Raw genomic sequence first — 15,428 nt, forward strand, 5'->3', positions numbered from 1 at the left:
TGGTAACATTTTTTTATCCTTGACCACCATCGTTACTAGAGAACTGTAAATGTGTGTTGTGGCAGTAGTGTGGCGTAGTAGCCACTGGTGGGGCAACTCTTGTTATAGCCAAGAGTGAGCCAATTAACCTGTCTTTAGAAGCAATTAGATGCATAATATGTAAAAATGTAAGCTGTGTACATCATTCTGGATGAGGGTGTCTTCTAGGCATAAATGTATATAATAACTGTTAAGAACCAGTATCCCTTCACTGGATCATTTATGGAGCTGGTTATAGTTTCAGAAAAGAAGTGAAATCCATTCCTCCAGTTTGAACCGTACTGAGCTGACACGGAATGCCTCACCTGCGCATGAACAGACTGGGACGGAATGAAAAATTTTATTTTCAAATTGCATCACATAGATACACATGATCCACACAAACAGCTCGTCGTACAGCTCAGACAGCATACATTCAGATACTTAACACTTTATTTGATTTGACTGTGGATTTTCTGACAGTTAAAACAGAATTTGAGCACCCTTGAGAAAGGTCAGACGGGATTGCATGCTTTTTATCTTTTGTTTGACTGCTGGGATGTTACATTCAGTAGTGGACAAGTCCCATCTGTACACATGCAGATAGGATCTCTCTATTGGGCAGACTGAAGATTCTCTCGCCAGCTTTTAGCCAATGAGTGAAGGCCTATTTTCCTGCCAAAAGAGCAATCCACGTGCATTGATGAGATCAGACTCTGCAAAGAACAGGATGAACGGGAGTCACTTTGGAGCCGGCAAGGACAACCAGCACTCAGATGTAGCTAAATTCAGAAACAGAAGGTTTAAAAAAGAGACTCTTTTGAACAAATGCCACTCTTCAGTTAATAGGTCATTTTTCTAAGATTGCCTTTTGAATGTACATCTGAAAAGATAATGAGATACTGGCAGGATATCAAAGGATTCTTGAACTCAGTATACTCACTGTATGAAGAATACAGTTTACAGTATACAAGTGTATAAAGTTGTAGATTTGAATGAAGGAGCAAAGCCTACTGGAAAATGCAGTAGGATGTGTGTAAGCATTCAAGGTGCGTATAATAATGTTTATTCATGCGCTTAGTGCCTCAGTAATAATCAACAGTCACTGTAAGTGCCTGAAGGGAAATATTTTTGAGGAAATTCACAGGACACCAACATAACAAGCTTGGCTGTGCTAATAAACAGGGTGCAGACAGCTTGATCCCATAGAGAACTTGTCTTAGCTTTTCCTTAATCATTTGTAGTTTGCAATTTGCTGCAGATTGTAATAGAACAGCACCAGCATACAGGAGCTCCAGAGCTGTGGGGGTTTGCTGGATTCCGTTCTGCTCCCACTCTTTAATGTAAATAATTTTATGGGCAATTGGCATTCCAGGCGCGAGTCAGCTCAGCACATAAAAATGAACTAAAGTCTGGTCCTCCTGGCCTGAAACTGCCTGATTTTGAGTGTGACAGTTTATCTGGGTTCATAGTGGAAGCAGACGCCCCCAGAGCATTCACGACCAGGACCAACACAGCGTGAAATAAGCAGCGGTTTTTGACTAATTATACATAAGGACCCAATGAAAATGATGCAGGTGGGCCAAACGTATTACGCTCCTCTTGATAAAACAGTGAGCTTACGAGTGGCATGTATATGAGTATAAATAAATCCAGACTAATTTTTAAAGTATGTACAGCTGTTATTCAGAATAGTGTGTCATCATAACCATCCATCAACCATCAATCCATCTGTTCTGCCCAGTCCCTCTCTGCCTTCAGGAAACATGTGAAGACACAGCTCTTCCTCTCTCACCTGAGCACCTGAAACACCTAAATGAACTTCTCAAAACTGTCTCCTATTAAACTATAAAAAATTGTTTGTTTCCAATTTTGTCTACTGGTTTAAGGCACTCGTTAGCTTTACCAGCTAGCTTGTACCTTGCCTGACCAACCATTGAAACCTGGTCATGCAGTGCTTCTAATATTGTTGACTCCTTATGGTTTTTTGGTTGTGTTGTACTCTACCTACTCTACTACTCTACCTCTGTAAGTCACTTTGGATAAAAGTGTCTGCCGAATGAATAAATGTTAATGTAAATGCAATTTATTTTTCATGTGTAGCGAATGGTCAATGACAAATTTAGTTTCTGACCTAATCTTGCACTTAGCATCTAATGGTAGGCTGTCAGTAACAGCGAGGGGGATTTGTTTTGATTCATTGTGCTCGAACAGCGGGAGGAGCCGGGGGGAGAGACGGAGGCGGGGGACGACAAGGAGCCGGCCGACCTGAAGGGGGTGCTGAGACGCGAGCGTGAGGAGCACCGGCGGCTCCTGGCGGAGAGCCACAACGCCGCCCTGGACCTGCGCTGGAGGCTGCAGCACGGCGAGAAGAGGTGGAGCCGCGAGAGGGTGGAGCTGCTGGAGCGCTTCGACCGCGAGCGGCAGGACTGGGACTGGCACCTGAGGGAGCTGCACCGCAAGATGGAAAGGGTAAGAACCCCACCCGCCGGGCAGTCCCCACAGGGGGGCTAATCTCCACAACCAAAAGGCACAGCTGAAAGGTTGCCACACAAAAGACCCCGGTCCCTTGAGATGGGGGTCAAATCGAGCTGGTGTCTTGACTTTAAGTGGCGACATTGCCTTCCATTGTTGACTTACTTAAAACCGTACCTCCGCGACAGTCCTTTTTTTTTAAGAGCTGCAATAACCTCAGCTGAGCAGTAGGTGTCAGTGTCTAAATCCTGACACCAATGTAGCTAGTGTAACCTGTGTGGTAATCAAATCAGAAATCCATGCTAACCCTAACCCTAACAGCATAACCCTGAACACTGACTGAACCCTAACCCTGAGCAGCTGTCTGACTCCAAGTGCTAAGATGAGCACATGGCAGACACTTAATGCAGGGGTTAAATGGAAGCTGATAGGATCACCTCTAGAGCACAGTTTAGAGGACTAGATCAGGGGGAAATGAGTTCAAACCCCACGGTTGCCATGGTTGTATTCACCTTGAGCATTTTCTTTATCAGGAAGGGCCTAGTGATGGAATGCACCCCCAAAAATGGGGTCCAGCAAATGCTACCCCTGCTTGAGTGTGGCCTGGATAAACCTAACCGATATGGTGACAGTAAAGGTCACCATAAGCTCATTACATAACACCACACCAGAAAGGGATTTTTAAAATGAAAGTCTGGTCATGTGTTGAATGGACTTGTCATCAGGGACTAATCTGACCTCATGGATCCAAGTTATGACAAAGTTGTAAAGCAGGCTGCTAGGCTGTCAACTCGGCATGCAGCATAAAGAAGATACATTGTACTTGATGGCTCTGTGATAGTCCAGAGTCCTGTCCCAAAGGTGCGTTTGCACATCGGGCTGCTTCATGCCACAGAAACTGGGGTAAACTCCAACACTGTGATCTGTCTGTGCTGAGAAACATGAAGAAAAATGAAAAATAAGAAAAGAAAAGATGATTAAATGATTAAAGAAAAATGATTGAATTGTTAAAGGAAAATGTTAAATCAAAAGTGGGGGCTGCAGTTGAATTTTCTCTGATTAAGGTACTGCAAATAGAATGCATGTCAGCCTTGGAAAGGCCCTTTCTGCCTGAAACTCTAAAGTCATTTTTAGAAGTAATACCCAACAAGCATTGCCTGAGCACAAGTGTCTATGTTTCATATGCAATCCGAGAGGATTAGAGGGATGATGTGGCCATTGTCTGGGACTTAAGTCAAGTGTTTTTTGCCAGGAGATAGACAGAGAACAGTATAGTAAACCTCTCTGTTACCTAAAGTGTGAAGTGGAATAATAGTCATTTACATGTCTTCATTTCCATATTTGATATAAGATTCACTGATATAGGAATCAACTGTTTTCGTTGATAAAAAAAAAAACAATTTGACAGAATGATTCAGCTGAAATGTTTAGCCAGGTGCATTTTAGTTCAGACTGTTGTGAGTGCATGTGATTGTGTTTGTGTGCTTGTTATTTGAACTGTGCACCATATGCTCCATCTCTCAGCTGCAGAGGGAGTTGAACGTCCGGCGAAGTGAGGGGACCCCGTCAGATGCAAAGGATGGGGGTCACTGGGTCTTCTCCCCCCAGGACAGCCCCCGGGCTCCCAGATCTCCCAGGTCCCCCAGATCCCCCTGCACCGCTGGTGCCACCCCCTTCACCGCCGCCCTCTCTGCACGCTCCCACTCGGACTCCGAGGCACCCCTGGAGGGCCGGGCGACCGCGGTCAGAGTGAAGGGCAGCGAGGGCCCCCGGCCCATGGAGAGCCTGTTCCTGGATGCCCTGTCCCTCGACCCCCTGAGCGAGAGCGAGGTGCCCGTGCCGTCCCGACTGGAGAGCGAGAAGAGGTTCCCATGCCTGAATGAGGTGAGCCCTGATTGGCTGATCTGAGGTGAGGGCATCCCCTAATTGGTTAATCTGTCCTCTCTGGAGTGCCACAGGAAAAACAGTGCAACCAAATATAGCAGGAGATGGAACAAGATTTCCCATCAAGTGTACATGCACAGAAACTTGGTTATGCATGGCTGCACCATAAAAGGGAAAGTACGATATTCACAGCTTACATGGTGAGACACATTGCTTTTATTTACTGTTTTTTACTGAAGGCTGCTTAGGAAACCACAAATTCTCAACATGGAATTTTCTGGAACAATGAAAGGCTCTGGTTCATACCCAGTCCAGCTGTTTTAGCTTCTGAATGTCCAGCTCAGGCTCAGCTTTATTAAAGGATCTGAAATGGATGAGGCTCTGCATGAAGGAGAAGGCACATATGAAGCAAATTTATGGAGTTTAGGAGCCAAACTGTAAGCCTGGTGGCTGATGTTGCTCTTTGTTCTTTTCTTTCAGGCTCTGAATGAAAAATCGGACAGAAAGGGCCTGGCAGCTTTCCAGGAGGAAGAAATGAGCGGTGGGAACCTCCTCAGGTACATGCGCTGGGAAGGGGGTGCTTAAATATGAGCCAGGCTACAAAAAAAAATTCCATGACATCCATAAATTATGAATTCACAAAACTCCTAAAAATACAGCCAAACAATAAACATCAATGAAAACAGTGTTCATTTGTTGGTGTCAAATATAATGTGGGATTTCATGTTTGACAGGGGTCCTCAGGAACACCGTGCACCTAAGAGAATAGAATTATTTCACATTACACACACACAATCTATTCTCATTGCATCTAAAGCCATGAATCACACTGGCATTACCTTTGCACACCAAGAAGTTTAAATGTTGCAATATTTTACAGATTACATTTCTGTTCTCTTAATGAGACAGTGACTGGAATAACAGTCTGCTAATTTTGTCTGCAGTCTGCACACTGAAAATGCATACTGTGTAGTACTGTAAAAACTTGATAACCCACATAAAATTGATGGATAGAAGGTGAAAAATCAATTGAAACTCCTGAGCCCTCAACACTGTTCCTCTACTGATCATTAGTCAAAAGAAATCTTAAATAATTGTTGGTTTTCATGTCCAGAAGACTGGTGGCCAGGGCTCATTTGATTCTGTTTCTGAGGCTGGATGTGATGATTAAGCTGCTGTACTAATTGATTTTGTTTGGCTTTTTGAATTCCCTGGGAGATTTTCATGAAAGCTGTTCTTTTTGATGGAAAGAGGATGGAAGTAATCCCAATCTGCTGCAGAATGATTTAATCAGTTAAAAGTGAACTCTAGCAGAAATCCATGCAGTACCCACGTAGGACATGGGTAGCTGTGCTCCCGAGTGGGTCATTCGGCAAGGTGCTCGTCTTGACTTGAGACTTAGCCTTATGGCTCAGGTTAGATTCCAGCCATGTCGTTTGTCATTGATGACCAGGAGCCCACAGCAGTGTAATAAACTGGCTTTATTCTGTCAGGGATGGGGTGGGTCGGTTGGCCAGGATCTCCACTTCTCGCTGCTCTCAGGCACCCTGTAGGTTGTCAGGTGCTTGCAAGTTGCCAGTTGCTATGATAACGTCAGTGAGAGAGCACCTGTCTTCCTGTGACAGGGTGCTGTCACTACGGTTGAGTTTGTCCTCTGACTGCCATACCAACGAGCCTGGCTCTTTGGTGTTGCGGTCAAAGTCGCATGGTTGGTACCCCATAGACCTGGGTTTGAGGCCGGGTGGGGTGACTGCTCTCGCACTTTGCTACAAATGGTGTCAGAGTGGGATGGGTTACTGCGAGGCCGTTGGAGGCGTGCCCAGTGTGTGAGCTGTATGAGGGACCCCCAGGTTCAGTTGACCCCGGTGTGAGGGACCCCAGAGATGGGTGAAGCATGGTGTGAGGGACCCCAGAGATGGGTGAAGCACTAGTGAGTGGGGCACCCTGGGAAGGGAGAAGTACGGCAAGAGAATGCGTGAGGGATGCCATGGTGCGTGAAGCGCATGGGCGCGCTTCCCTAAGGGGAGGGCAGTGTGACAGAGTGCTGTCACTACGGTTGAGTACGCACTCTGACTACCATACCAACGAGCCTGGCTCTTTGGTGTTGCGGTCAAAGTCGCATGGTTGGTACCCTGTAGACCTGGGTTCGAGGCTGGGTGGGGTGACTGCTCTCGCCCTTCACTATACTTCCATTTGGCGCCTACTTCACCGAGGTGCGCTATGGGACTTATAGTCTGAAAAATAGCCAAAGACTGTATGCAAGTGTAACAAAGGATTGCGTTTGTTGTGCATCAGTGCTCGTGTGTGACTTCAGAGGCTGCCACAGTGAAATCAGCCTAATGTAGAATTGGCAGTTCCAAAGAGGGTTTATAAAGGGGAAAAAAGAAATTAGATATCTTGTGGGAAGTAAGAGAGGTGGGATGGCTTAATAACTGTTAAATATGAATGGGGCAATGATGACATTGTGACAACATAGAAACCAAAAGCGTAATGAATGTGGTAAAAGAAACATGTACAACTGTGTAGTCATTTGTAATCCTGTCTGTTTTCACCCACAGCTTCTGTGCCAAAGTGGAGCATGCTTACATTCCTTTTTGTATTCTCACTGGTTGCATTGCGTCTCCCAGGGCCAAGTCAGTGTGCTCCATGAGCGAGTTCCAGCGTTTGATGGACAGCTCGCCGTTCCTCCCCGACAAGAGCGCGCACGACGATGGGAGGCGGGACGAGGTGACTCCACCCCTGTCACCTGATGACCTGAAGTACATTGAGGAGTTCAACAGCAAAGGCTGGGACTTCCAGGGCACCCAGACTGCAGGGGGCGCCATGGCGGCTCCTGCAGAGGCCTGGGCAGAGATGCCCGAAGGCCGGAGGATGGAGCAGGGCTCAGAAGCATTCCAGCCAGCCTCTTGGTACCTGACCACCAGCGCCACCTTGACCACCAACACCCTGAGCAGCCCCGAGCACTGCCAGAGGCCGCCGCCTAGAAGCTATGGTGTCCGGGTCCTGCACAGTCCACCCCTCAGTCTCAAGCTCGATCCCCCCGCCCCACCCAGCAGTGCCGAGAGACCTGGCACTGAGCCTGAGTTCATGTTCTCCGTGACCAAAGCCAAGGGGGGTGAGGCAGCGGGACCGGCGGAAGAGGTGTTTGGGAGGTGGCCATGCGACCTGCTTGAGGGCGGGCTCCGCCCCATCGACCGGCCCATCTGCTCTGCCGTGGGCTACGCCTCATCCCTGGAGCTGGAGCTGTCCAGGAACCTGAGTGACGACATGAAGGAGGTGGCCTTCTCCGTCAGGAATGCCATCCGCTCCAGCCCCGTGGACCGGCAGCTGAGGGACTCCGCCTGCCAGACCAACGGCTTCACCACCAGGGGGACGCAGACCACCCAGACCATCAGCGTGGGACTCCAGACCGAGGCCCTCCGGAACATCACCAGCAGCCCCCACCGGTGCCTCACGCCCAAGGGCGGCTCCACGCCCATCTCCTCCCCATCCCGCAGCACACGGAAGATGCAGTACTCCCCAGTCATCCAGACCAAGTTCGAGCGCCCATGCTGCTCACCCAAATATGGCTCCCCAAAGCTCCAGAGGAAGCCACCCGCTAACGCGGCCAACTCTGCCGCTGCCCCTGCCGCCAAAGTGGACCAGCCCAGCAACAGCCGGGCGCCCACCCCGACCACACCCCAGAAGGGCTACAGCGAGTCGGCCTGGGCACGGTCCACCACCACCAGGGACAGTCCGGTCCACACCACCATCAACGACGGCCTCTCCAGCCTCTTCAACATCATCGACCACACGCCCATGGTGTATGATGCCCTGCAGAAGTTCACCCGGTCGCCAAGCCGCTCCCGGCCTGCCGAGGCCAGCGCTGGCACCAGCACTGCTGCCACTGAGCCACGGTCCACAGGCTTCGGCGTTGTGCAGGACTTCCTGAGAAACGTCAGGGGCCGGTCCCCGAGCCCAGTTCAGCTGATCGTGGAGACCCAAGGGGACAAGAACCCGGAGGTCATCAGCATACGACAGGACCTGTCTGCCCCTCCGGGGTACACCCTCGCCGAAAACGCTGCCAGGATCCTCAACAAGAGGCTGCTGGAGCAGGCCTTCCGGGAGGACAAAAGGATTCCCCCCGCCAGCCAGCCCAAGCCCAGTGAGGGAGACAAGACCACACAGGGGCCCATGGAGGTAAGCACAACCCCACCGCCCCCTCCTCACTCCTGCAGGTCACATATGCACACCCTGTAGAGCACGTACAAATGACAAGGTGTCCCAAGGGTGTCCTGTTTCCAGGCAGTCACCTATTCACTTGTAGATTGTGTCACATCAATACGCACTTAAGACATCGTAGAAAGATTGATTGCTTGCATTTTTGAGGGGACACAATCTATGGATGGAGTTAGGTATGTTGTTAGTCTTTACTTGTGAAAACCCATGAAAATCACCTTGCTTTCCTGTCTTTGTAGAATTTCTGGTAGTATATGCGTATACAAGCCTTCATAGATATTGTGTTCACTGAAGCAAGGCCAACTTTCCAGCTAAAAAAATTGTGTGCTCAAATTTAACAGTGATGTGCAATAATTAAACCATTCATGTTAGTAGTGAAATCATGAAGGAAGGTCATTGAAGGCATGAATTATTAGATGATATGTATTGCATCTGCATTTCTTCAGTTGATTTGTGTTAGGTCTTGAAAATGTCTCACTAAAACAGTTACAGCCACAGCAACGTAATGAGTGACTGGCTCGCTGGCCAGCGTAAATTTTATGCTTTCTCTGTGTCTAAGGTAGATTGTCGAGCTGGACCTGGATCAGCAGAAACGTGGCACAATGCCAATGGCTGCTAATGTGGATTTTTAAAGGTTCTTGGCCTGCTTTGTGGTTGTGGAGCGCACTCTTTCCACTGTCTCGATGCACCCAACCGGATACAGCCAGTCATTGCCCACTGGGGAGGCCCATGTGAATGCATTACAGTGATATGTTTGCATAGGGCAGGTGCATGAGTGTTAGGTGCAGTTGTTGTGTGACCATATTTACGATCTTAGTGTAAAGGTCTGAGACACTATGTAGTCTAATGCAATGTATGTACTATAAAAAAAACGTAAACATAAAGGGTCTCAAGTTGCTTAGTCGGCAAGGCATTCACCTTGAGCTCAAGCTGGGCAGGTTCAGAAAAGGCTGTGTGATTTGCTGACATTGACTGGGATTCAACATCACCAGAAATGAGCTTGTTCTGGAGTTAAAGGTGGGCGTATCCTATATGAAAAGTACTTGGTGTGTAGAGTTACAGGAGGCCTCTCTTATAAGTGTTATGTAGATGGTAGATGGTAGATGGCTCTTCTGATTGGGTGTTTGAAGGCATGTCCTGGACACTTTCCTCTCGCAGGTCCCAAAGGGGAAGAGTTCCTGGCTGAGACTCGTTCTTCTTATCATCGGGTGACGCAGTGGAAGCTGTGATCGAAATGCATGAACCGAAGCCTCCATTTTTTGACACCCCCTAGCTTTGCCCTGTTTATTTCTGCTCCCCTTTTTCACTCTAATGTTCTCTCTCTTCCCCTCCCTGCCCCCTGCGGGGCCCTCTCTCTCCCCTCTGTCTGGACTCTATCCAGAACCACACTGTCTTACTAACCACTCCTTGGGGACTCTAGCCCTGCTTGTTCTCGATGCTGTAAGTCCCTTCTACCCTTCTCTGAATTCACCCGGGGAACCATGTGTCTCAAAAGAGCAGTCGTCCATTCACCTACCCCTGGGAAAGCATGCTGCACAGTAGCACTGAAATGTCACAGAAACACAAGAAGCATTGTGGACATAACTGTGGTCATAATTGTGTGCGTGTGTGTGTGTTGGATGCATGTATGTGACATTGTGGGCATGTTTCCATAGTCCACTCTAAATGTGATAGGACATTGTCAAGCACTGTAGTTGTGTTCAAAACTGTTTTGTAAAGTTTGGTAAGATAGCTGTAGTCATGTTGTGGTTGTGCTTATAAACCAGCATGTTCTGTTGTTGAAAGTATTGATATCATATCATAAGCTGAGGTATCATGACATAAGAGATAATAGAATTATCTCTAATAATAGAGTAGTTCTATTATCTCTATTATAATAGGATTTATTTTTCTAACATCGAGAAAAGCCATGGATCATTCAAATACTAATTAGCAAAGTTACATTCTTAGTAAACTTTTTCACAGACAAAATTATAAAAAAATGTTTGAAGTCAATTTCATCCTGCTCTCCTGAATCAATTACACTTCTATGTAACCAACAGAGTCTCATTATAACAACCTGTTTATGGCTGTAATATTCTGCTACTTTGCTGTGCATTTAAAAGCCCCTGTTGAAAAAATTCATGAGAGCTGTAATTGAAAATGATGGCTTCCTGCTTGTGGCTTTAGCGTCCTTATGGTCATCTTGGACAGGATGCTTTTGGGGGGAGCTGGGAATAAAAGGACATGCTGGTTTAACTGTATGGGGTAGGAAACCAAAGCAGACAAGCTAATCCAATATCCAATTCTGTTTAGCCTAGAAACTGGAGATGACTGTTTCCTGATATATGTGTAAACCCTTCCTTGGCCTTTATGTAAGCCATTGTCACAGAAAAGAGGCTGTATGTTGGCAATTCTTTCTCCAGCTCAGAGTCTCAAACCAAGGGCAAGCGGAGTGTGATGGCCGTGATTCCAGCAGTTGGTGTGAAAGAGAGTCTCAGCAAGATTGATGTGTGTGTGTATGTGTGTGTGTGTGTGTGTGTCTGTCTGTCTGTCTGTCTGTGTGTGTGTGTGTGTGCATGTGTGTGTGTGTCTGTGTGTGTGAGTGTGTCTGTGTGTGAGTGTGTGTGTGTCTGTGTGTGTGTGTGTGTGTGTGCGCACATAATGCGTTTGTGTGTATTCTTCCTAGTTCACTCACAGGCCTCACACACTAACAATCCCCCATCAGTCCCATGTTTCTGACTGATACGGAGAGCAACAACTCTCCCTACATTTATGTCACTCGTCACATGTTTCTGTTAATAATTATTGTAAGACCTGCTTCTGTTCAAAATGACCCAAATAATCATCTTTCTTCTCATTGCTGCATGCTGGCAGTATGAAATGATGCAATCAAAGCATATATGATGTTTGATCATTTGTTTTTTGTTTAGCGTGTGAATAGTAGCTGATTATAGTTTAAACTAACTGCTTGTCACTCACTTGTGTATAGGCAATGCAGATGTATGTGATGTTACTTATGCCCAGTGTGTTCATCAGTATGGGAAGACAGATTTCAAATTTGAGCAATCCATGTTTCACAAACCTCACAGAATATCATTTGGGATTAGTTTGCCTGTTTTTCTCTTCTACATAAGGATGAAGAGTGAGTTGATCATTTGTCCACTTTATAGAACAGTCAGGCATGGTGTTTTGAAAAGCCAAAGCTTTTTAAACCCTGAAAATACCTCCCACAGAATTACTGCCAAAACAACCCATCTTGGCTCTCATTATCCATCTAAAATTCTGTTCTGTCAGTGACATGATTACTTGTTTCATACGTGCATGCATACGTATTCCTTGTATCTGTTATTTTCTTTGGATGATACGTCTAACCCAAATGATATTTTGGCTGGTGTTCTTATTTTATTTTATAAGGATGACTTCACCCTTTTAACATTAAACAAGACTTATCTCCACCCCACATCCTTACCTTTTCCAATGCCCTTGGTTGGGTGTTTTTGCAGCATCTGACACCCAAACTGCAGTAGACTTTTTGCAGAGGGAGATTATGTACTGTATTTTAGATCCCTCCCCTCCTCCAGAAGAAACTGAAAGCCTGCAGAAATGGACTAATTATAACCCACAGCCTCAGACTGCTGAGACCGATCTCTTACCCTAAAAACCAGCATGATCACATGGTTTTCGCTCTTGGCTTCACTTCACAAGAAGATCATGAAAACACCATGGGGCTTGAAACAGGCTCATAGTATTTAGTCACTGTGTATGTATCTGTGTCATTTGAATGAATTTATGTGTGCATGTATTGCTGTGTTTCATGCATCAAAGAAGACATCCACGCCACTCTAAGACATTGCAGGACAAAAATCATATCATGCCATTTCCTGGAAGAATCTATGGTTTGGTTTGTGATTTTTTTCTGAAAAGTTCATGAGGGATGTGATATTTATAGGCTGCGGGAGTAACTCCTGTTGTGGACGTGTTGACGTGTGATGGGCATCCTTGGCATGTCTCTCTCTCTCTAACCTGGTGTCTCGTCTCTGAAAGGACCTGCCGCGTTCTCCTGTGGCCCCGCCCCTGGAGTCCTGCTTTTTGAGACCCGCTCGGCCAGCCAATCGGAGACCGCCTTCCCGCTGGGCGGCCCACTCCCCTTCGTCCTCCCCACGGTGGTCCCCGAAGCCCGAGAGGACGTTCCATTTCCCGCCGGTGGAGGTCAGGCAGCTGTTGCCGGAAGCCGAAGAAGTCAACCAGGAGCTGTGACGTACACAAAAGGCCCCGCAGTGCCAGCTCCCCCAAATGGGCCACACCTGTGCCAGTGCCACCGAAAACATTCCGGCCTTGCTCAGCCCAACCCAGCTATACCCTTACAACCACAGCCCACCCAGAGAGGGACTGAGACCCAGGAAACCAGCCTGACAACTACCCTGGGAGAGAGATTACATGCCAACCACTGAGAGAGACAGACCTGGAATATGCTGAAACAAACAAACAAGTTTAAAGGTGCCTGCACAACCCTGAGTTTTTGATTGTACATATATATACAGTATATACATATATACACAGTATATATACAATATATATATATATATATATATATTTAGTCACCATCTTATTTTTTTATTGGGTTAATCAGATGTGTTTTTCAGGTTCAAAGGAAGACTACAGTTTAGTAGTCTGTTTATTCTTTCCCTCACTGTCAGGAAAGCTTTTCCATGAGGGTCCTCATCTTTGGCACACTTAATATTCACCCTCTTTTTTTTCCTCCTATAAACATTGCAAACAATTCCCCTGAGTCAAAATGTAGATTTGAACTCTTCCTACTTGGAACTTGAACTACGAGAAACATGCATTAGTGATAGTAGGAGATAAAAAACCTCATTTTTAAACAAACCTGCTGTTTACCGAAGCAGGGAAACATGATGTCAAGAGAGATGTGGACATTTCTTTGCTTTGATGAATGAATGTTCAGTTCTATAATGGATGCACTACAATGGTTATAAAACCAGTATAAGGAGTCAGGAGCTAGCCACAGATTGTCAAGCAATCGTGCACATCAGTGTAATATTTGATCTGCATGCCTATTGGATACTAGCACTTTAGTGCATGTATGTGTACAAGCTAATGTACTTCAACATCACTCATAGTGTGAGCCACAGACCACCACTGTAAAGACATTGTGAGGGTGATCTCGTACTGTAATTTTGTTGTTACCTAATTTGCATCAACTCAAGTCCAACCTATTTTTAAAGTAAATTATTGTACCTATTAAATGGTATTTGTACAGCTGTTATGATGGGATCTGACTTTCTGTTTAGTTGTTTTTTTTTCTTTGAGAAGAACAAATGGTGATTGTACAAATAAAATGGATGTTGTCATTGGAATGTCTATGTTAAGAGCTGGTATTATCTGGTATTAAAATGAATGTGTGTTTACAGCAAGCCTCGCCTGATTACTTATTCTCAGACCTGATTAAACTGAACTGATTTAAGCTATTTTATTTAGCCACAGTCCACCATTACTGCTAGTCACTACTCTTTTCTGTAAAATGTTTTCCACAGAAGTTATTTAGTAATGAATATGACAGTCCCCTAAAAACCATCAAGTGATTACATTCATTGTACACCCAGTCTTTTGTCCTTAAAGAAATGATTCCCCAATGTGTAATAATAATGATATCATAAAATGAAATGAACCCTCCTACTGAGATCTAAACATCTATAGATCCTTTGACTGCTATTTATGCCTTAGATGACGAAGATCAGAGAACATTCACATTGAACTTCATATTCAGTGACATAATGCAAGTGAATTTCTTTTTTTTATAATTCAGAGCAACCCACTCCAATTCTACCTGAGTTCCCATTCACAAAAATAAGGAAAACATCTGCAGCTAAAGCAGTTCAAACTGTGTTCCCATAACAGGATCTGTGCAATTCAGTTCAGGCCTTATGCACACCTCCAGTGGGTCGAGGTGAAAAGATAACCAGAGCGTGAAAACCTAGGTGAGGTCAGACAGTGATATGTAATATGTTTTATGTCACTGATATTTATGCAACAGGCCTGACTTGCCCTTATGTGTGGAACACCACAGTGCTGTGCAGATTACAGGAGTGAGTACTGAACACAGGGATTACACGGGGTCACAGAGAACATCCCAGGCACAGCACAGTGAACGTGACTAAGAGGATTGCGGTGCTCAGCCATGAAATCCTGTTGCGTCATGGCAGAATCACCTCAAAAATTTTAAAAAGTGATTTGAGAATTTGAGAAGACTCTGTAGGCCTGGATGGTGTGGTTTAGGACAGTGTTTCTCAATCCTGCTCCTGGAGGGCCACTGTCCTGCATATCTTCTATCTATCCTTGCTCCAAACACACCTGATTAGCGTGATGAAAATGCTCTTGATTAAATCAGGTGTGCTCAGCTAACCAAAAGTGCCACTGATGAGTTCAGTCAGGTAGGTGGAGCAGGGAAAGATGGAAAACATGCAGAGCAGGGGGGTCCCAGAAGCAGGATTGAGAATCAGTGGTTTAGGACCAGGCTAGTGTTTCCGCCAGATTCAGGTGAGTATTCTGTAATCTGATTCATTGGATTTTGTGTGGATGTGTGGATGAGTGCCAGTAGAGAGATGGGGTTGTAATTCCACAGGAAGAAGAATTACAGGTTAATAAATGTGCATAAAAATCTACTCCTGTCTGAGCTGCTTGTGACAGCCCAATCAGGAGTCTGCCAATGTTTGGATTACATTATTACTTATGAAGACCGAAGGCGACTGTGTATTATTAGTAAAAGGTACATTACTGTGCAGTTTTACCTTGGTTCAATAAACCCCCCATGAACAAAGCACCTTCATAAC

General features: G+C 45.8%; 1 protein-coding gene across 2 annotated transcripts in view; it reads left to right on the forward strand.

Annotated features, from left to right (window-relative positions):
• LOC118771115 (microtubule cross-linking factor 1-like) overlaps positions 1–13,083 on the forward strand; it is a 56,474-nt gene extending 43,391 nt beyond the window's left edge. The window contains exons 10-15 of one of the 2 annotated variants that reach the window (XM_036518996.1): positions 2,233–2,490; positions 4,018–4,377; positions 4,858–4,934; positions 7,005–8,556; positions 9,977–10,035; positions 12,622–12,687. In XM_036518996.1, coding sequence (XP_036374889.1) covers positions 2,233–2,490; positions 4,018–4,377; positions 4,858–4,934; positions 7,005–8,556; positions 9,977–10,015 — 2,286 coding nt within the window. In that variant the 3' untranslated portion in view covers positions 10,016–10,035; positions 12,622–12,687. Of the gene's footprint in view, positions 1–2,232; positions 2,491–4,017; positions 4,378–4,857; positions 4,935–7,004; positions 8,557–9,976; positions 10,036–12,621 lie in introns of both variants that reach the window. The other variant, XM_036518995.1, reaches the window with a different exon arrangement.
• The last annotated feature ends 2,345 nt before the right edge of the window (positions 13,084–15,428 follow it).

Source organism: Megalops cyprinoides, chromosome 24 (assembly GCF_013368585.1).
Source record: "Megalops cyprinoides isolate fMegCyp1 chromosome 24, fMegCyp1.pri, whole genome shotgun sequence".
Lineage (NCBI taxonomy): Eukaryota > Metazoa > Chordata > Actinopteri > Elopiformes > Megalopidae > Megalops > Megalops cyprinoides.